Here is a 22,804-nt window from a genome sequence, read left to right on the forward strand (position 1 = left end):
TGTGTGTGTGTGTGTGTGCGCAGTTAAACATTCACATTTACAAACACACAGATACATTAAAAGTGTGTGTAGAGAGAGAGAGACAATCAAGGTGCCCTCGCACGCCCAAACATCCAGAATCCATTTATGAGCCATGTGGGGAGGGGCGGCGGAGTGAGACATGATTTAATTTGAGGGCGAGCACGACTGAGGAATGAGAAGGAGAGAGACAGAGACGGAGAGAGAGAGACAGACGAGGAGAGGGAGAGAGACGGAGAGAGACAAAGACAGGGAGAGATCAGTCGTCAGCAGACGGAGAAACGTTCATCTTTTAAATCTTGTGACTGAGGAAGACGAGGTTTGACTTTCTTCTTCTTCTCTTTGCAGATTGTTTATCTAAAGATGACGTTCATATTTTTTCAGTTTTATTAGAACAAATACTGTCATGTTTTACTGAAGTACAAGTACCAACTTCAAAGTGTACAAATACTCTAAAAGTATTGCAGTGTTTTATTTACCAACCATTTTATTTTGTTGAGTTTTCTATCTTTTATTATTGTTATCAATAATTAATTGATTATGGATAATAATAATAATTCCCATTGAGCCGGTACCTTTGTGTCCCAGGGGGAGAGCGGGTCTTGCTCTCACAAGGCTGGTGGTTTGATCCCGGACTTGTGTTGAAGTACTGACAGTGTTTTATGAATTAATGATCGATTATTAATCATTAATATTGATGCATCAATGTGCAGCTGCTCCAGGTGGAGCCAGAATTAACTCCTTTATTTACAGTTTCACATTTCATAAACTCAGCTGATTATTCAAACCGTACGTTCACGTCCCGTACGTCCAGGTCCCGTACGTCCAGGTCCCGTACGTCCAGGTCCCGTACGTCCAGGTCCCGTACGTCCACGTCCCGTACGTCCAGGTCCCGTACGTCCACGTCCCGTACGTCCACGTCCCGTACGTCCACGTCCCTTACGTCCACGTCCACGTCCCGTACGTCCACGTCCCGTACGTCCACGTCCCTTACGTCCACGTCCAGGTCCCGTACGTCCACGTCCCGTACGTCCAGGTCCCGTACGTCCACGTCCCGTACGTCCAGGTCCCGTACGTCCAGGTCCCGTACGTCCAGGTCCCGTACGTCCACGTCCCGTACGTCCACGTCCCGTACGTCCACGTCCAGGTCCCGTACGTCCACGTCCAGGTCCCGTACGTCCACGTCCCGTACGTCCACGTCCCGTACGTCCACGTCCCGGTCCCGTACGTCCACGTCCAGGTCCCGTACGTCCAGGTCCCGTACGTCCAGGTCCCGTACGTCCAGGTCCCGTACGTCCACGTCCCGTACGTCCAGGTCCCGTACGTCCACGTCCCGTATGTCCACGTCCCGTACGGCCACGTACCGTACGTCCACGTCCCGTACGTCCAGGTCCCGTACGTCCAGGTCCCGTACGTCCACGTCCCGTACGTCCACGTCCCGTACGGCCACACGTTAACCATCAAGCGGTTACTGGATCTGGTCCAGCGAGTTGATCATCCACATCAACACAAAGGGGCAAACCTTCAGGTTCAGGTGTCTTTCACACACATGATATTGTGTTCACAGACGGTTCTCCTCTCTGAATGTGTTAACTTTACTGATTTACTAATCGCCCCCTTGGTGCAGCCCAGTTAGTTTTTCTAGTTCCATGGTTCTACAGCTGGATGTAGTTTTGGGAACAGAAGAGAGTCCAGTAGAGGGCTCCGCCTGAACTCATAGACCCAGGGTTACGGTATTGTAACCTTCGTTTAGTTCCACCTGTCTGACACTGACATGCTGCTGTTTCCGTCCTCTCAGGTTTGTGTCTCCATGGCGACAGGTGTGTTTGTGTTGCTGAGCGCGTGGGTCGGTGTGTGCGTGGCATTTAACCTCGACATGGCGTTCCCGCTGCTGAAGACGGGCGGAGACGGGAGTCTGTTTGGACTGTCTGTCGCTCTGCACCAAGACCTAAAGAGAGACAGCTACCTGTGAGTGTACACCTGTCTGTCTGTCACCTGTCTGTCTCTGTGCTGTATCCTCAGGGGAGTCCAGGTAAGTGGTTCTGTGGTCAACTTATATATATGAGAGAGAGAGAGAGAGAGAGAGAATCTGTGTGTTTATCAACATTGCTAATTACCTTAATCACAAGCATTGTTGGAATGCTAAATCAGCATTCCAACAAATACTCAATTTAGAATGTCTAAACCAGGGGTCCCCAAACCCAAAGGGCCACATCACTGAACATATCGTTTGACCTAGGGCCCGATTATGGGGGGGGGGGGTGCTACTCGCAGGTGAGCGACTGTTGCATCGTACGCGCGGATCGGGGCGGAACACCGCCGTGCGCGATACAGAGAGCAGGGGAATTGAAAACGCGCGACCATGTAGTGACAGACATGACATGCCGGCGTGTAAATAAATTAAGCACAAGTACTCGTCCTTCAAGCTCTCGGCTCTTCTACTTCTTCTACTCTTCTACTTCTACAGGGTGCGCGCATGACAGCTCTCATCTCGTTCGCCCCCTGGTGGTTGGCTGATTCAGGAAGCGTTTGATTTGATATGTAGCAGAGCACGTATTTTAAACGTTAATATCGCAGACGATCATGCTCATTTAATCGTGGCAGCCAAAATCGTGATCGCGATTAAAATTCGATTAATTGTGCAGACTGAAAAAAAATCATAATGCATCTCTGGTATTGTTCAGGGGGCCGGACCAAATGTGGAGGCGGGCCGCATCCGGCCCGCGGGCCGTAGTTTGGCGACCACTGGTCTAAACCCTCACCCTGGTTTCACAGGCCGGGTCTTCTTTCTTTAAATCCTTCTCAGTCTTTACTTCAAGCTGTTCTCCAGTCCAGGTTCGTTCTCAGAGCTCTCTAGTCCTGCCTCAATCAGGTGGCTTAAACATCCACACTTGGGTGAGTGGTAAGGCATTCTGGGAGCTGTAGTGTGTAGATCGATGGCCATTTTGTGGTGTGGCTGCTGATCTACAAAGGGAATGTAGCACCCCTCCAATACATGGCCCCATGTGATGCCACAACACACACAAACACTCACTCACACACTCACACACACATTGCTCCAGTGATTCCAGTCAGCCATCTGTGTTACTGGTTACTGAGACAGAATCAGCTGATTGTGTCACATTACTGTGAGATGAAACACAGAGTCCTCCGTCTGTCATTGTCTGTCCTTCGTGTGTGTGTGTGTGTGTGTGTGTGTGTCTGTCCTTCACACTGAGAAGTCTCTTCATTTATTACAACAGGAACAATCAGCTTTATGCAAATGAACCTGTGACGTCATCTGGCGCCTTTTAGCAACTTTCATTATTACAACTTCCTGTCTCACCTCTCTCTTCTTGTCCCACCTGTCTCTTCCTGTCTCACCTGTCTCTTCCTGTCTCACCTGTCTCTTCCTGTCTCACCTGTCTCATCCTATCTCACCTGTCTCATGCTGTCAGGCTATTGGTCGGAGCTCCCAGGGATAAGGCGGAGACTAATGTTCCAGCCAATCGAACGGGAGGAGTGTACAGCTGCCCGATCACCGCCGACCAATCAGAGTGCAGCAGGATGAAGCTCATAGACCCAGGTGAGACTCGCATGATGTCTTTCACAGGAGACTCACCGGGTCTTCACTGAACCGACTGCTAACTGTTAGCATACCGACCGCTAACCGTTAGCATACCGACTGCTAACTGATAGCATACCGACCGCTAACTGTTAGCATACAGACCGCTAACTGTTAGCATTCCGACCATCAGAAAGAGTCACATGGGTCATAGCATTACATTACATTACATTACAGTCATTTAGCAGACGCTTTTATCCAAAGCGACTTACAATCAGTGTATTCAACATAGTATTCAAGAGAACTACTAGTCACCAGAAGTCATAAGTGCATCTCCTTTAAACAAGCATCTAAGAGCATAAACCAGAGCAAACGTACAGTGCAGAAATAAACGAATACAATAAGTGCAACAAACTAACACGAATACAATAAGTGCTAAGTGGAAGGCTCAGGGTTTTACTTCTTGAACAGGCAACAGCCTTGACAACAAAACATTTCTATTAACTGTCTAGTGTCTAAATACAGTCTATATGTGGTCTATATATTGTGTATATATTGTCTAAATACAGTCTATATATTGTCTAAATACAGTATATATTGTCTATATATTGTCTATACACAGTCTATATAGTGTCTATATATTGTCTATACACAGTCTATATATTGTCTATACACAGTCTATATATTGTCTATACACAGTCTATATAGTGTCTATATACAGTCTATATATTGTCTATATATTTTCTATACACAGTCTATATAGTGTCTATACACAGTCTATATATTGTCTATACACAGTCTATATATTGTCTATACAGTCTATATAGTGTCTATATACAGTATATATTGTGTATATATTGTCTAAATACAGTCTATATAGTGTCTATATACAGTCTATATATTGTCTATATATTGTCTATACACAGTCTATATATTGTCTATACACAGTCTATATATTGTCTAAATACAGTCTATATAGTGTCTATATACAGTCTATATATTGTCTATATATTGTCTAAATACAGTCTATATATTGTCTATACACAGTCTATATATTGTCTATATACAGTCTATATAGTGTCTATATACAGTCTATATATTGTCTATATATTGTCTAAATACAGTCTATATATTGTCTATACACAGTCTATATATTGTCTATATACAGTCTATATAGTGTCTATATACAGTCTATATATTGTCTATATATTGTCTAAATACAGTCTATATATTGTCTATACACAGTCTATATAGTGTCTATATACAGTCTATATAGTGTCTATATACAGTCTATATATTGTCTATGTATTGTCTAAATACAGTCTATATATTGTCTATACACAGTCTATATATTGTCTATATACAGTCTATATAGTGTCTATATACAGTCTATATATTGTCTATATATTGTCTAAATACAGTCTATATATTGTCTATACACAGTCTATATATTGTCTATACACAGTCTATATAGTGTCTATATACAGTCTATATATTGTCTATATATTGTCTATACACAGTCTATATAGTGTCTATATACAGTCTATATATTGTCTATATATTGTCTATATACTGTCTATGTATTGTCTAAATACAGTTTATATATTGTTGATATATTGTCTAAATGAAGTCTATATATTGTATATATAACGAGGTATTTTGGTCAGATTTAACTTTTGAAGTTACGTTTTCGTCACATCTGTTTAATATTTTGTCATCGTCACAGAACAAACAGCTGATGTTTAGTTTTCATTTCTCTGGTCGGAGCTTTTAGGTAAATGTCCACATCTGTTTTCAGCCCTGAGATGTTATCTCTCTCCTGGGGCATTATGGGTAGTCCATCCCTCAGGGAGAAGTGACAGCTGTTATCTGTTATCTGAAGTAACCACGACAACAGCCCATCACAGTAGTTTATTTAGGATGTCTCTACAGATAAATGACGTTCACAATGTAACATCCTTTTTCAGACCTGAATTTGTCTGAAGACTTGATCGAGGACATGTGGTTGGGCGTCTCAGTGGCCAGTCAGGGCAGACCTGGGGGGAGGGTCCTGGTGAGTCTCTCTTCTCATTGGCTGATCAAGGTGTCACTGTTTTTAAACTGTTTCAAACCTAAATGAAGCTGGATCTGAATGTAAAGGGTTTGTTCATCCAAAATACAAAACTGTAATCAATCACCCCCATTGACCTTTATTCACCTCCATTTAGCTCCATTAACTTCCATTAACTTCCATTCACCTCCATTCACCTCTCTTCACCTCCATTTACCTCCATTCTATTCTATTCACCTCCACTCAGAATATGTTTGTTGACAGTTTTAGGTGAACTGTGGTTTTTATTATTTATAGTTTTTATCCCCTTTTGGTTAACTAACCAGCGAACTAACTTGAGTAATGACTAATGATTCAACTAATTATCTGGCACTAAATGCTCACTGATTAACCAACTACTTGGGTCACTAACTAACCAGTTACACACATGGACAAAATAGTTGGTACCCTTCTGTTAAAGAAAGAAAAACCCACAATGGTCACTGAAATAACTTGAAACTAACAAAATTATTAATAAAAGAAAATGTACTGAAAAGTGACTAATGGAAATCAGACATTGCTTTCGAATTGTGGTTCAACAGAATCATTTTAAATAACAAACTAATGAAAATGGCCTGGACAAAACTGATGGTACATGTTAAACTAAGGTGTGTGTGTGTGTTAATTACCATCACAGGTGTCTTCAAACTTGTAATCAGTCAGTTTGCCTATTTAAAGGGTGAAAAGTAGTCACTGTGCTGTTTGGTATCATAGTGTGTACCACACTGAACATGGACCACAGAAAGCTAAGGAGAGAGTTGTCTCAGGAGATTAGAAAGAACATTATAGACAAGCATGTTAAAGGTAAAGGCTATAAGACCATCTCCAAGCAGCTGGATGTTCCTGTGATTACAGTTCACCATATTACTCAGAAGTTTAAGGTCCACGGGACTGTAGCCCTGGACATGGCCGCAAGAGGAAAATTGATGACAAAATGAAGAGACGGAAAATATGAATGGTTAACCAAAGAGCCCAGAACAACTTCCAAAGAGATTGCAAGTGAACTCCAAGGTCCTGGTCCATCAGTGTCAGATCGCACCATCCGTCGCTGTTTGAGCCAAAGTGGACTTCATGGAAGACGACCGAGACACCACTGTTGAAAGCAAATCATAAAAAAGTGAGATTGGAATTAGTCAAAATGCATATTGACGAGCCACAAAGCTTCTGGGAGAATGTCCTTTGGACAGATGAGACAAAACTGGAGCTTTTTGGCAAGTCACATCAGCTTTATGTTCACAGACGCAAAAATGAAGCATACAAAGAAAAGAACACTGTACCTACTGTGAAACCTGGAGCAGGCTCGGTTATGTTCTGGGACTACTTTGCTCGAGGCATTCTTGAGCGAAATGTGCTGCCCAGTGTCAAAGCTTGGTCGCAGGTCATGGGTCCTCCATTAGGATAATGACCCAAAACACAGCTAAAAACACCCAAGAATGGCTAAGAGCAAAACATTGGACTATTGTGAAGTGGCCTTCTATGAGCGCTGATCTGAATCCTATTGAACATCTGTGGAAGGAGCTGAAACATGCAGTCTGGAGGAGGCACCCTTCAAACCTGAGACAGCTGGAGCAGTTTGCTCACGTGGAGTCGGCTACAATACCTGTTGAGGTGCAGAAGTCTCATTGAGAGTTACACAAATCACTTTACTGCAGTGATTGCCTCAAAAGGTTGTGCAACAAAATATTAAGTTAGGGGTACCATGAGTTTTGTCCAGGCCATTTTCATTAGTTTGTTTTTTAAAAGGATTTTTGAACCACAATTCAAAAGCAATGTCTAATTTTCATTAGTTTATTTTCAGTACATTTTTATTTATTATTACTTTTGTCAGTTTCAAGTTATTTCAGTGACCGTTGTGGGTTTTCTTTCTTTAACGGAAGGGTAACAACTATTTCGTCCACGTGTGTAACTTACTGATGGACGGGCTGTCTCACTGAATAACTAACTGACTACTTAACTTACTAGTCAACTGATTAATTAATAATAATAATGAAATTACTGAAATGATCATAACTAGCTGACTGATGAACTAGTTACTGGCTGTCTACCCATCTATCTGACTGACTACACAGTTAACTAGCTAACTAACCCATCTCCTCTCTCTCCAGGCGTGTGGTCATCGCTTCGTTAAACTCTACGGAGCGTTCAGGCTCAGACATGTGATTGGTCGCTGTTATCTCCGTGGAAACGACCTCCAGTACAACGTCACGGACGTCTACTGGCCAAACCCCGACCAGCCCTGCAGGTAGGTCATATGACGCGAGGGTCACGTGACGTGAGGTGTTTCCTGTCAGTGAACCTGTGCTTGTGTGTGTTTAGTCACCTGGGTGATGTCAGCGGTGAGGTCATGTGTAACATGGGGATCTCTGCCTCCATCACGCAGAATGAGATCATCGTCGGCTCACCTGGAAGCTACGAATGGCAAGGTGACGTCTGTTCTTACCTGTGGCCGGAGTCTAGAGTCTGTGTTCAGTTATCAATGTGTGTTTGTGTGTGTAGGAAACGTCCATGTCTCCTGGATGAACCCTGATGTGGTTTTTGACACCCAGAGGAGCTCCTTCCCCAACATGCAGCGCAGGAACATTTATATCGGTGAACTGTCCCTTAAACGTTCCTCCTCTTCATCATGTGTGTTTATGTGATGTATTATTGATTATTGATTGTGTGTGTGTGTGTTTACAGGATATTCTGTTGCTCAGGCTCGTCGTCTTCTCTCTCAGGATGATGAAACCATTGTAACAGGTGAGAACTGATCAACTTGCTGATTGACGGACTGATTGAAGTATTGATTGACGGACTGATTGACGGACTGATTGACGGACTGATTGACGGACTGATTGACGGACTGATTGACGTATTGATTGACGGACTGATTGACGGACTGATTGACGGACTGATTGACGGACTGATTGACGTATTGATTGACGGACTGATTGACGGACTGATTGACGTATTGATTGACGGACTGATTGACGGACTGATTGACGGACTGATTGACGTATTGATTGACGGACTGATTGACGGACTGATTGACGTATTGATTGACGGACTGATTGACGGACTGATTGACGTATTGATTGACGGACTGATTGACGGACTGATTGACGGACTGATTGACGGACTGATTGACGTATTGATTGACGGACTGATTGACGGACTGATTGACGGACTGATTGACGGACTGATTGACGGACTGATTGACGGACTGATTGACGGACCGATTGACGTATTGATTGAAGTATTGATTGAAGTATTGATTGACGGACTGATTGACGGACTGATTGACGTATTGATTGACGGACGGATTCCGGTATGGAAAACCAGGAGCTCCTAAAGACAGTAAAGACGACGCTCGTGGCTCGGTGCTGCTGGCTGTGAAACGGGCCGACAAACTGCTGACTCAGCAAACTCTACGCGGCGAACAGATGGGCTCGTACTTCGGTAACGCCGTGGCAACCGCCGACCTCAACAACGACGGGTAAAGAAGGATTCACACGAGGTCACTTCCTGTTTGTCGTCTTCTTTCTGTGTTCCAACATCTGGAAACACAAACTCATTTTTGTGGAACTTTTCATCCTGAACTCTTGAAAAAGGTTAATTTAGTGACTTTATTTTTTTAAATAAGTCAACAAAAAGTCAAATTTCAAGGAATTATTGTTTAGCGTAAATATTAAGTTCTCTTATAAACCATTGAAGTACTTAATATGATCTGTTATTATTCCAGACTTGAAAAGAGTGTTTGATGATGATACACCAAAGCCAAAAGTCTAAAAAACGTTGTAATCAAGTTAAAGTTATCTCTCTTTTTTCCTCCTGTAGGTGGAATGATCTGCTGGTGGGCGCTCCTTTTTACTTCCATCGGCAGCAGGAGGCGGGCGGGGCGGTTTATGTCTACATGAATGCGGGGGGTTGGTTTGATTCCCGGCCCAGCGTGGCACTGAGAGGACCGACCGGGTCGGCGTTCGGTATGGCTGTCGCTTCTGCTGGAGACCTGAACCAAGACGGCTTCCAGGGTGTGAAAATAAACTGAGATCACAATGAAGTGAATGTTTGAGATATGTGATGAAGAAGCCCACCTGTTTGTGCCGTTTTAGACTTTGCAGTTGGAGCTCCTTTCCATGAAACAGGAAGTGTGATGATCTGGAGCGGGAGCCGCGGTGGCGTCTCTACAGAACCGAGCCAGGTCTCCCAGTAAACCCCCCTCAGTATAATACCAGTCCATATGTAGATCACACCTGAGACCCCCCTCTGGCTCCCTCTGCAGGTGATCCGGGGCAGCCGGGTCTCTCCTGTGTTCAGGACCTTTGGGTACTCTCTGTCTGGAGGATTGGATGTTGATGGGAACAAATATCCAGATCTGCTGGTTGGCTCTCTGGACGACACCGTCGCTCTGCTCCGGTACCTCGAACCCTCCAATCGCACAACACAGTCTGTTACTATCAAGTCACTTTCTAGTTTTACATTTTATTTATTTTACCTAGATTCACATTTAACACTAAAAGGGCCAGTAACTAGCTGTAACTATCAATAACTCCCTCTAATTATCAATAATTACCTGTAACTATCAATTACTAGAACATGTCGCAAGAAATCTTGACAGTGTGGCTTCTACTGCCCGAAGACGTTGCAATATATATATATGCCAATATTTAAAAAAAATTGCAAAAAGCTTAATATTTAAAAAAATGTAAAGATTACAAAGAGGATACAGAATCATAATGTTAGATAAACATAAACAGGTTATTAAATGATAGGCTTTATCACAAGCATTTTAGTTAGAATTCATTCTGTGGGGCTTTTATTTAAATTGTGGTGTGTTTGTGGGGGGGGGGGGGGGGAGTCCTCTTAAAATGTCTAATGCCGTGTTCACACCAAACGCGATGAACGCGCCGGTCCCACCGGGGACTATTTGTGTTCATTCGCGTGAATCGCGCTGGACGCGCCGGAGAGGGGGCGTGGCTTATTGCCCTGAAAGCCGTTCAACTGTCCGCCATCAACCGTGGAAAAAAATCACCTCTAGTTCTGCTCAGTACGTGTTGTGGAAGTCCCAGATATCACGGGGAACTAAACGCCGTCATGTCTGGTTCATAACATAGTCCGGAGGAGCTCCGTGGATTTCATCGAGCTCACTGTGTCTAGCGAGCCACACGTCTGTTTACTGCAGCTGTATGAACACAAAATAAACTGATTTGGCTGTGATTTAACGGCAATAAAGCGACAAAAAGGGACTCCGAAATAACTACGTAATGATGCCGATTTGTACTTGTTTTCTCAATGGAGCTCGGATCGACCGGTGCTAGGCTATGCTAACATTGTAGCAGCTCCATCAACACTCACAATAACGTCATCTAGACGTAAATACGGCAGCGTCTATTTCATTGTTTGCACCATATGGTTTACACACACACACGTATACACAAAGTTTGGTCTCTACTGATATGAGGTATCGTAGCTCTCTGAGTGAACACAGGTGGCTACAGCATTTGTTTCCTGATTCAACAACGGCAGGAAGTCAGTGATGACAGGAGAAACATCTCATTGTGATAGGCTATCGCGCCACAGTGTCACGCGATTTTTTCAAAATTGAAATATTTCAACTTCTGCGTTTGGGGCGATTCGCCAAACGCGCTGCGCCATCGCAAATTCGCGTCACTCCAGTTTCATCGCGTCTGTGCACAGACTTTGTATGTAATCTCGACGCGCGAATAATTCGCGCCGTGTTTGGTGTGAACACGGCATAAGACCTGAATGACTGTATGAGAGAGAGACACAGAGAGTTGGTTGGTTTATTGGTTGGTTGATTTTCCTCAGAACTCGTCCAGTCCTTCACCTCAATAAAACCATCAGAGTTTCACCGGACGTCGTCGACCCGAACACTTGTGACTTCTGGTGAGATTCAAACCTACCAGCTGCTAGCAGGTTAACATCTAACACGCTACCAGGCAAACAGCTAACCGGTTGACTCACTGTGTGTGTGTGTGTGTGTGTGTGTGTGTGTGTGTGTGTGTGTGTGTGTGTGTGTGTGTGTGTAGTATCCAGGTGGAGGTGTGCTTCTCCTACATCTTCAGCACTGGAGAAAAGAGCGACAGAGACAACATCAGTAAGTAAACAGTCCTTTTTTATTTGACTAACATTTATTGTAATTATAATTTATAATAATCGATAATTTGACAGTTTGGTGCTGCAGTTAATAGTCACTTGACTCAAAGCATGGCTGGCTAATCAAAGAGCTGATTGGCTGATTTCCTTTGACAATGTTTGTTTTGTTTTATTCAATGTAAAATTAAATGATTGTGTTGTGAAATGAAGGTTTAATCTGTGATTCAGTGACTCAACAAATACATATTGTGTGGCTGATAATAATAATGATGATAATGATAAGACTAAGAGCGGTTCAAAAGAACCCTGATGATAAGCAGCCCACGGTCCAGACCCAGGAGGGGAGATCGTCAGTGAGCGTCTGGTGGCCGGGCCTTCGCACATGGGGACGGTCGGGCTCAGCCCGAAGAAACATGGACCCACCACCCGCAGGGACAAGCATCGGGGTCGGGTGCAATGCAGACCGGGCGGCGGGTCAAGCCAGAGGCCTGGGCGAGCCGATCGCCGGCAGCATAGACGAGCTCTAGGGATGTGGAACGTCACCTCGCTAGCGGGGAAAGAGCCGGAGCTGGTGCAGGAGGTGGAGCGATACCAGCTAGATATAGTTGGACTCACCTCCACACACAGCACTGGCTCTGGAACCAAGCTCCTGGAGAAGGGTTGGACTTTGTCCTTTTCTGGAGTTGCCCAAGGTGAGAGGCGCCGGGCGGGAGTGGGGATACTCACGAGCCCCCGGCTGAGCGCCGCTGTGTTGGAGGTCTCCCCGGAGAACGAGAGGGTCGCCTCCATGCGCCTACGGGTTGCGGGGAGCAAGGCTCTGACTGTTTGTGCTCATGCACCAAACAGCAGTTCAGAGTATCCGGCCTTCTTGGAGTCGGGGAAACCTGGCGGGGGGTGATTGGGAGGAACGGCTTGTCTCGATATTGGACTTCTGTGTTAGCCACGGTTTGGCCATAACGACCACCATGTTCGAACATAAGGTGGCTCATAAGTCTACCTGGTACCAGAACACCTGAGATCAAAGATCAATGATCGACTTTGTAGTCGTATCATCCAATCTGCGGCTGTATGTCTTGGACACTCGGGTGAAGAGAGGAGCAGAGCTGGTGGTGAGTTGGATCAGGTGGCGGGGGAACCAATAAATTATATATTTATTATACTTTATTCATCCTGAATTTGACCCATCTGTACAGGGAGCAGTGGGCTGCTGAGAAGCGCCCGGGGAGCGGTTAGGGGTTCAGTGTCTTGCTCAGGGACAATTCGCCACAGGACTCATAGCAGCCAAGGATCGAACCGCCGACCTTGCGGTTACCGGACGACCCTCTCTACTCCATGAGCCACGGTTGCCCTGTATCTTAGCATCTGTTCCTAACCTGACAGATTGTTTATGACGACGCGATGTAACGAGACTGTTAATGTTCAGCAGCCGCTAATCAGCATTAACCAGCTTCCTGTGTGTGTATGTCTGTGTGTGTGTGCTCTCAGCTAATTGGCCAACCTGATTCATTGACAGGAAAAAGCTGTCAATTACCGCCTGCTGTTAATCAACAGTGACACACACACACACATCAGATGACATCATGCTGTGTCCTTGTGTGTCCTCGTCTTCTGTGTGTTTCTGTGAATAATAAATCACATTACAGAGAATGATAATATTACATCTGAGACACACACACACACACTCAGTATTCCTCAGGGAGCTCTGTGTGTCCTGCTTCTGTCTCATTAATTTGACCAATCAGAGGCGAGGTCACTCTGTTGCTAAGACACCAAACATACACACACACAATAAGACAAAACTCTAAAACACAGTGATAAATAGATATACATAAACCCTCATTTTAATAATGAATAGAGAGATGTAAATATGTGTCACATTATGATGAAGTCATAAACCAGGAAGTACTCAGATTACTGCAGTAAAAGTATAATTACCACAAATAATCTGCTACAAGTAAAAGTACTGCATTCAAAATGTGACTTGAGTAAAAGTAGGAGAGGATCAACATCAAAATACCAAAAGTACAGTTACTCCTCATGCACAATAATATGTGTAGCACCCCGTTGCCACAGAGACCTGGTTCAAAACACCGTAAAGGCATATACACGCAGGGAGCAGTGTTATGAAAATATCAATCTTCTATTGGTACAAATATAACCCTGTGGTGTCACCAATGACGGCCGGTTCACAGACCATGTGCCAAGATAGGCGCCACAAACCACTTAAAGCAAAAGAAAAGAAACAAAAGACCAAGGCAGCGTCCCACTAACTAGAAAAGAAACGAAAACATAATTAATCACAAATAACTGCCAATAAACAGAAAACAAACCCAAAAGAAACTACCTCAACCCACCGACTGTTCAGCAACCCAGCCACCTCCACTTGGATTCCCCCCCAGCTACCATTGGGTGCACTGCTCAGGAAGCTCTAAATAATAATAATACTTTAATTTTATATCGCGCTTTTCTAAGTTCCCAAAGACGCTTTACATAGGGCAGAGACAAATAAAACAAACAAAAAAAATAAGACAGAGGAGCAAACAAAACAAACAAACGGAACATTTTTGGTAAAAAAGAACTTGAGAAGCTGTGCGGAATGGGTCGTGTAGTGGAGGGCAGGGGTCAGCAGGTGAAGGCGAGTTTGAAGAGGTGGGGTTTTGAGGGCTTGTTTGAATGATGATAGGGAGGGAGCCTCTCGGATGTGGATGGGGAGGGCGTTCCAGAGGGGGGGTGCAGCAGCTGAGAAGGCCCCGTCACCCCAGGTCCTGATGGTCTTCAGAGCGTTTGCACCGGCGGACCTGAGGCAACGGGTTGGGGCGTGGAGGGGGAGGAGGTCTGAGAGTAGGGAGGGGCCAGGTTGTTTAGGGCTTTGTAGGTAGTGAGTAATATTTTAAAGTCTATTCTGTATTTGACCGGGAGCCAGTGGAGGTTGTGAAGGACCGGGGTGATGTGCTCATAGCGGCGAGTGGAGGCGAGCAGTCGAGCGGCAGAGTTCTGAACATATTGGAGTTTATTGAGGATTTTGTTGGGAGAGCCATAGAGGTGCTGCTGCAGGAGTCTGGAGGTTATGAGGGCAGAGGACAGGTGCATCTTTTCACCTAATCAGTGCCCATGCACTCCATTACCGGTCCGGCGGACCCAATAGTTTCACCCTGTCAGTTCCACTTGGTTACATATGTATATTCTATTGTTATATAATATTACCTTTAATTTTGTAGCTGGTGAAGGTGGAGCTCATTTGAATATACTGAATATAAACTTCTATAATCTAATACATCATAATCAATGAGCTAATTATATTTTCTATTGATTATCTGAAAGTATCAATGTTCTTTAAATGTCGTAAAAGTACAACACCTGGAGTAAATACTCAACGTTGTCTTTGAAAGAATCTTTAATAACAGATTAGTAACTCAAGGCTCCGTCCTCGGTCTTGTGCTGTTTAGACTGTTTCAACAGAAAATAAACCTTTATTTTGTGTTACAGTAACATCATCATGTGTCCACTGAATCACTGAGTCACTGCTTCCCTGAGTCACTGAATCACTGAATCACTGAGTCACTGAGTCACTGAGTCACTGCTTCACTGAGTCACTGCTTCTCTGAATCACTGCTTCACTGAATCACTGAGTCACTGAATGACTGAGTCACTGAGTCACTGAATCACTGAGTCACTGCTTCACTGCTTCACTGAATCACTGCTTCACTGAGGCACTGAATCACTGAGTCACTGAGTCACTGCTTCACTGAATCACTGCTTCTCTGAATCACTGCTTCACTGAATCACTGAATCACTGAGTCACTGAATGACTGAGTCACTGAATCACTGCTTCACTGAGTCACTGAATCACTGCTTCACTGAGTCACTGAATCACTGAGTCACTGCTTCACTGAGTCACTGAATCACTGAGTCACTGAATCACTGCTTCACTGAGTCACTGAATCACTGCTTCACTGAATCACTGCTTCCCTGAGTCACTGAATCACTGAGTCACTGCTTCACTGAATCACTGCTTCTCTGAATTACTGCTTCACTGAATCACTGAATGACTGAGTCACTGAGTCACTGAATCACTGCTTCACCGAGTCACTGAATCACTGCTTCACTGAGTCACTGAATCACTGCTTCACTGAGTCACTGAATTACTGAATCACTGCTTCACTGAGTCACTGAATCACTGAGTCACTGAGTCACTGCTTCACTGAATCACTGCTTCACTGAATCACTGAGTCACTGAGTCACTGCTTCACTGAGTCACTGAATGACTGAGTCACTGCTTCACTGAGTCACTGAGTCACTGAATCACTGAGTCACTGAATCACTGCTTCACTGAGTCACTGAATCACTGCTTCACTGAATCACTGAGTCACTGCTTCACTGAGTCACTGAGTCACTGCTTCACTGAATCACTGAGTCACTGCTTCACTGAGTCACTGAATGACTGAGTCACTGAATCACTGCTTCACTGCTTCACTGCTTCACTGAGTCACTGAACAAATCAATGATTCAATGAAGCTAAAGTTCCTGTAAGAAAAAATTAAATTAATTCTATTTCTTTGTCTGATGTTGACTAATATATTTAGGTGTCTCACAGCCAATCAGAGGGCTGTTCCTTCTTTAACTGTCTCTTTGTGTCTCAGCCGTCCACTTCGTCGTCACTGCAGACATCACTGCCATCAAGTCCCGCCTCCGTTTCCGTGACAACGGGCAGAGCGTGTTCTCCAGTTTCCTGTCGATGCCGAATAAACAATGTGAAACTCTGAGAGTCCAGCTGCTGGTGAGACACATTCATCAGATGATATCTGTTAGCGCCCTGTTAGTGCCATGTTAGCACTATATTAGTGCCCTGTTAGCGCCCCCTACAGGCTCCAGGGCTCAGTGCTGCTACATCTGTGCTGCCACATCTGTCCTGAGGGTGGTGCTAGAAGAAAGATCATGGAAGCGTTAAAGTCTAACGGGATCATCCTCTGGAGAGCAGGAGTGAGATGTGAATCAGCTGTTACGACCAACAAGAAGAAGAAATGCATTCACTCTGAATGTGGCGTTTGATATCTGAAGGAAAAACATGTTGAGATGTTTAGACTTGAACTCAAAGGAAGTTGTGCTTTGAGATAAGATTGCTCTGAGCTTTAATCAGTCGGCAGTTGACAGAGTTCAGAGGGAAACAACAGGAAGAGAACCGAGTGTTTCTCCTTTAAGAGCTCTGAGGTTCACTGTTTTGTGTGAACATCCCCGTTTCCCTCACTTGCGTCCTTTCCTTAGTCCCTCCCACCAAGGATGCATGGAGAGACGCGAGGAAACCATGTGAGGGGAGAGGAAACGAGGAAATATGTTTTAAGAGATATGAGACGTCCTTTCCTCTAGAGCAGCGGTGGGTAAACTTTTTGGCTCAGGGGCCACATTAGTTTTACAATTTGACAGACGGGTTTGGTGTCAGTTTGGTTGTAGCAGTTCTCAGGACCGATGTGAGGTGTTCATCAGTTAACTGGGATCTGTGACGGGATTGTTGATGTTCATCACGCTGAACATCTGCTCATGCACGTAGGTAGAGCCAAACAACACCAGCATCCTCTGTGCCATCCTCCTGATGTTTGGAAATGCAACTCCTGTGGCTGACATTGTATTCTTTGAAAACCGCAATGGTTTCTTGGCAAATAAGACATACAGCCTTTGATCGCACTTCGGTGAAAAAATATTTAGCTGTCCACTCATTAAACACTCGGCACTCACTGTCGACTTTCTTTGGTCCGCTCATTGTTACAGAAGGGCTCAATGCAGTGTCAAAGGTGAATCTCACGTACACTGGGCATGCGGGTTAGTGCCGTGCAAACAGGAACTAGATTGGTTGCTTAGCTAAACAAAATACGACGGAATAATAAAGTAGTCTTTAATAATGAAAGGTTGTGTTTGATACTTATGAACTCAAACAGACACATTTCGTGGAAAATTGTAGAAGTTTTATTTTTCAGACTTAGTTACAGCGCTGCGGGTTTCTGTCTCTCACACACGTCACATTTATTTTAAAATAACACTTACACACAATGGTTTCCTAGATTATCGGTCTATAAATGTGGTCAACACACGTATCTCACTCGTTTCCTCGGTTTCGTTGTGGTCTGTTCTCACTCGTAGCTCTGCTGGTGGCTGAAGTCCTCCGTTTTGTGTCCGTTAAAGCCGCTAGCTCTGACTTAGGGTGTGTAGTTTGCCCCACTGGTTAGCTCATTGCTCTGCTCTCGTACAGCGCTTACAGCTGAACAGCAGGTTAACGCTGTTAGCATTTTTAGCTGCTAGCCGCCGGCTCAGTTGTCGCCATGTTGAGAGCCACATGGAGGCAATAGATATGCTCTGAATCTCGCATTGTTCACCTTCAAAGTGAACCGAAGCCGTTAACAGCAGAAACTGAAAACTATTCCTAAAAAGAAAGCTCCTCGTATGAAAGTGTTGTTGAGGTTCTTCTGTTCTGTGTGCTTATGTTCTGCAGAGTCCGATCCGAGACAAAGTGAAACCTCTGGTGTTCTCCCTGAACGTCTCTCTGTACGAGAAGCTTCCCAAGAAAAAGAACGCTGTACAGGACCTGAAGCGCCTCCCAGTACTGAGCCAGTCACCCCGACCCATCAGAACCCAGGTCAGAACCAAGGAGAATTCTTCATAGCCTCGATCAGAACCCATCAGAAAAAGCTTTTAGCAGAATCCATATCAAAATCAGACCAAAGGTCAGAACTCTGAAGAAACCATTTCCAAACTAAGTTTAGGTCAGAATGCATAGAACACAAAAAACAACTGAACCTGCATTAGAACCCACCTCAGAAGTCTGAGCATCAGGAATGTTTGAACAGGAAAATCTGTTTCCTGATCTCGTCAGATCCACATCCAGAAGGCCTGTGGTTCTGATAACCGCTGCCATAGTAATCTGCAGATGACGGCCCAGTTCACGGATGAGAACCAGAACCCCTTCGCTGTGTGAGTGAACTCCTCACTGCTTCCTGTCTTTGTGCTAGAACACATTCGTTTTGTGATGAACAGCTGCTCAGGTAATGATTGATTATTCAAATTGATCATATTGTAAGACTGAAATCGTGTGATGATCAGATATGACCACTAGTCGGCGCTGTTTAGGGGACTTGATGTGATGGGGATGGAGTGACGGGAGAAGAAGAGTAGCGGGAGAGTGTGATTTGACGTTGTCCGGTTCAGTGGAGTCTTGACTAAAGTTATGAGGAAAACCCAGAACATGTTGGACTGATTCATTCCATATCATACACCCACGCTTACACTATCAAATACATGTGACATCGATTTTCATCAACCAACCACTGAAGACCGAAGTATCCGTTTGAATCCAACGTCATTTGAAGTTGACTGGTTGAAGATCCAGAGATGTCGGGGTAATTCTCTCTGATAGACTCGACGTCTCTTCTGGGAGGATCTGTGTGAATGTTTTAGTTTAAAGATGAAGACTGAAGACTTGAATTCTAACTCGTCCTAAAGGACACGGTACTGGACTCAGACATGCCTTGAAGGACTTTGGACTTGACTCTGACCCTAAAAGACGACTTGTACTTGCCTGACAGGACCTGGAACTTCACTTGTCTTGAGGATCTAGGCATTGACTTTGACTTAATGTTCTTAGAAATTGGATAAAGATGACTTAAATATTCTTCTTAATGACTTGGGATGTGACTTGGACTTGCCCCTTGATGACATGACTACCTGGCTTGAATCTTCCCCTAAAGGACGTGGGACTTTCTTGAAACGTGACTTGAGATTTAACTTAGAAATTCCTTAAAGGACTTCACGTAGATTTGAAGACCTGGGAGGTAACATGGACTAAAGGACCTAACTACTTCACTTGAGACTTGGACTTGATTCTTCCCTTGAACCTGGGAGTTTGAACCAGGGACTGGACTCTGGATTTGATTCAGATTCCCCCTAAAGAAAGCGAAACGTTACTTGGGGTTTGAGACGTTGAGTCATCCTAAAGTTCTTGGGTCTTGACTGGAGATTTGGACCATTAAAGCATCTCTGACAGTAACAGTAACTCCTGCAGTCCTGCACGACATCGGCTCTGAACTAATGTGTTGCAAATGACTTTCTGCTGCTGCTTTCATGCTGTGATTTGTGTATTTGTGTGTGTTTCCAGGCAGGAGTGCAGTCAGGTGTTGTACTACAACGCCAACCTTCACAGACTGTTTTTGGAGGTTAATGTCAGCAACACACCGTCTCTGGGCCGACAAGCAGAGGATGCTCACAATGCCGTTCTGAACATTAGCATCCCACCATCACTCATTTACTCCGGAGTCCGAACAAAGGTATTGACTTTATCCTAAAGGAATTGACTGATTGACTTAAGACTCACCCTTAAAGGACAGGACTGATAGACCCTGAATGACCCTAAAGGACTGGACTGACTGACCTTGATAGACCCTGAAGGACTGGACTGACTGACCTTGATAGACCCTGAAGGACTGGACTGATTGACCCTGATGGACCCTGAAGGACCTGGGACCAGAGATTCCTACAGCCAGTCCTGTTTGTGTTTCAGGGTGACATCCAGGCGGTGATGGGGTGTTCTGTTGAGGACGCTGTTCTTCTGTGTGATCTGGGGAACCCGTTCAAAAGCAACCGGCAGGTACACAACGTCCTGACAGTCTTTGACTGGATCCACTACAGTCCAGCTGGTATCGCCTGGCCCTCAGTGCTCTGACTGAGACTCTAACAGATCTGATTCTCCGTCTCTCTCTGTATTTCAGGTTCAGGTGTTGATAATATTTCAGCCGTCTGAAATCAGTTTAGACACCAGAGAGATTCAGTCTCTGCTGCAGCTGTCCACGTAGGACACACACACATACACAAACACCTACAAACAAACAGACACACACACCTGTCTAAAGGTATTCTATTGAGTCGTGGTTCCTGTGCCTCTTCAGGTTCAGTGAGCAGTCAGATCTGTTTCCTGTCTCCGTCTCCATGTTGGTGGAGTATTCTCTGCAGACGTCTCTCACTCTGTAAGTTCCTCTCAGTCAAGAACATTTAACGTTCACCTCTGAGCTGATGACCTCCTCTCTCTCATTGGTTGACAGAATCACTCCTCCAGGTCCCGTCTCCTTCGGCGGTCATGTGATTGGTGAGTCGGCCGTGAAGGAGACGGAGGACGTCGGCAGTTTGCTGTTCTTCACCTTTCAGGTTGGTCTAAAAATAGTCTGACTTATAAAGAGTCAACAGGTCAGGTGATGACCCACGACCTCCTCTGATAGGTGCACATCAGTGGGAAGCCGCTGGGTCGCCTCGGCAACCTGCAGGTGGAGTTTGATTGGCCGACAGAGGTGTCCAATGGGAAGTGGCTGCTGTACCTCACAGAGATCCAAGTGAACGACTCGTCAGAGGCTCGCTGTGCTCCGGCGGGCGACATCATCAACCCCCTCAATCTACTGGTAACTATGGCAACATGAGGTCCTGGTGGTTCACATCAGACTTTGTTAGAAGTTCTGAAGAGAAGAATCTCTGAGTTCTCTCAAAGTCTTCAGTCCAGCAGAAACTTCTTGATGATTAATAATGACGGTTAACATCCTAAAGCTTGTTTACATACTGAGGTGTGACACAGGAACCTGGTCTACAGGGAAAGACCCAGATCATCACACATGAACGACTGGTTCAACTGTGTTATAGTCGGTTCTCCATATTTGTCCTCCTTAAAAAACATTGTTTATTAATATGAATCCGTTGGTTTGTTGCATGTACATGTTTTAGATTCACTAACTCCAGAATGAGAAGGAAGATGACTTGTTTGTGTTGACTGTGTTTGCTCAGCTGTCAAAGGAGGAGAAGAGAAAGAGGAGGAGTCTGGAGGACAAGAAGGAGGAGCCGAGAGAAAAACCTCTACCTGTCCTCCACCAGAAGAAGAAGACGTCCTATATTCTGGTATAAACTCTGGGTCAATTGATTTGATGGGCGGGGCTAAACATCCAGTAAATGATGGTACCTCAGGTATAAAAGTACAAATTTGTGTGCAGGACTGTGTTCACGGAGCTAAATGTGTGACCTTCGTCTGTCCGCTGACCAACATGAAGAACTCAGCAACTCTGACTGTCAGAGCCAGACTGTGGAACTCCACCATGATGGAGGTACGAACTCTGTGTACTACCTGCTCAGGTACTCTGTTCTCTACCTGTTCAGGTATCTATATCAGATCTTCTTGTGTGTTTCAGGACTACAGAGATGCTCGCAGTGTGTTGGTTCGAGGTCGGGCGACTCTGAAGCTGCAGACGAACAAACCGACCATCAACATGGAGCCTCACAGCTCAGAGGTACCGAACCGAGAGTTCTTCTTGTTGTGGTTCTCAGTGTTCCCAGTGTTCTCAGTCCGCCATGAAGAGATTTACAAACAGTGGAATTACAACTTCCTGGTCAGTCAAGTGCTGTCACGAGGCCCAAAAAGACTTCTTCCCATTGACTTACATTGAGAAAGAGACGAGGATGATTTATTTTGAGGTGATTGAACACTCCTCTAACGTCCATGAGTTCCCTCTTGAATCCGTGTTCTTCCTCTGCAGATTGAAGTCCACATCTATCCCGACCCGGGTCAGCAGCCGGGGTCCAAAGCCCCCATGTGGATCGTCTTGGTCTCCGTCCTGGCTGGAGTCTTATTGATGGCTGTGATCTGCCTGCTGCTCTGGAAGGTAAACTGGATCCTGAGACAGACCTCTGAATGAATGGTTTCAGGATATACGGCCAACCAAAAGTCCACAGAAGTGACTGTAAAATGATTCATGTCAAACGTCATCGTCACCTCCTGGTTTGGTAAAGTGCCGTTGTGTCGCCCCCTGCTGTTCAATGTGGGTTTTTCAGGAGAGCCGGCAGCAGAGAGAGACGTACCAGGCCAAGACTCAGAGAGCCCACATGAAGAGCCAGCCATCTGAGAGGGAGAGGCCGGACCAGGAGCTCTGAGTCCGAACCAGGAGCTCTGAGTCCGGACCAGGAGCTCTGAGTCCGGACCAGGAGCTCTGAGTCCGGACCAGGAGCTCTGAGTCCGTCTGTAAGGACCAGCTGTTGACCCACTT

At 45.0% G+C, this 22,804-nt stretch overlaps 1 protein-coding gene across 1 annotated transcript in view; it reads left to right on the top strand.

Moving 5' to 3' along the window:
- The first annotated feature begins 1,825 nt into the window (after positions 1-1,825).
- The window catches only part of LOC306709284 (integrin alpha-3-like), a 21,358-nt gene continuing 379 nt past the window's right edge, over positions 1,826-22,804 (top strand). The window contains exons 1-26 of the mRNA XM_079177357.1: positions 1,826-1,986; positions 3,456-3,583; positions 5,530-5,615; positions 7,757-7,893; positions 7,968-8,074; positions 8,148-8,240; positions 8,331-8,390; positions 8,973-9,126; positions 9,468-9,661; positions 9,743-9,831; positions 9,913-10,046; positions 11,460-11,537; positions 11,681-11,748; positions 16,388-16,524; positions 18,229-18,372; positions 18,610-18,707; positions 19,888-20,056; positions 20,290-20,376; positions 20,498-20,577; positions 20,675-20,752; positions 20,828-20,930; positions 21,002-21,178; positions 21,555-21,665; positions 21,758-21,868; positions 21,953-22,051; positions 22,298-22,423. Coding sequence (XP_079033483.1) covers positions 1,829-1,986; positions 3,456-3,583; positions 5,530-5,615; positions 7,757-7,893; positions 7,968-8,074; positions 8,148-8,240; positions 8,331-8,390; positions 8,973-9,126; positions 9,468-9,661; positions 9,743-9,831; positions 9,913-10,046; positions 11,460-11,537; positions 11,681-11,748; positions 16,388-16,524; positions 18,229-18,372; positions 18,610-18,707; positions 19,888-20,056; positions 20,290-20,376; positions 20,498-20,577; positions 20,675-20,752; positions 20,828-20,930; positions 21,002-21,178; positions 21,555-21,665; positions 21,758-21,868; positions 21,953-22,051; positions 22,298-22,423 — 3,006 coding nt within the window. The 5' untranslated portion in view covers positions 1,826-1,828. The remainder of the gene's footprint in view (positions 1,987-3,455; positions 3,584-5,529; positions 5,616-7,756; positions 7,894-7,967; positions 8,075-8,147; positions 8,241-8,330; positions 8,391-8,972; positions 9,127-9,467; positions 9,662-9,742; positions 9,832-9,912; positions 10,047-11,459; positions 11,538-11,680; positions 11,749-16,387; positions 16,525-18,228; positions 18,373-18,609; positions 18,708-19,887; positions 20,057-20,289; positions 20,377-20,497; positions 20,578-20,674; positions 20,753-20,827; positions 20,931-21,001; positions 21,179-21,554; positions 21,666-21,757; positions 21,869-21,952; positions 22,052-22,297; positions 22,424-22,804) is intronic.

This window comes from Pholis gunnellus (assembly GCF_910591455.1).
Source record: "Pholis gunnellus genome assembly, chromosome: 17".
Lineage (NCBI taxonomy): Eukaryota > Metazoa > Chordata > Actinopteri > Perciformes > Pholidae > Pholis > Pholis gunnellus.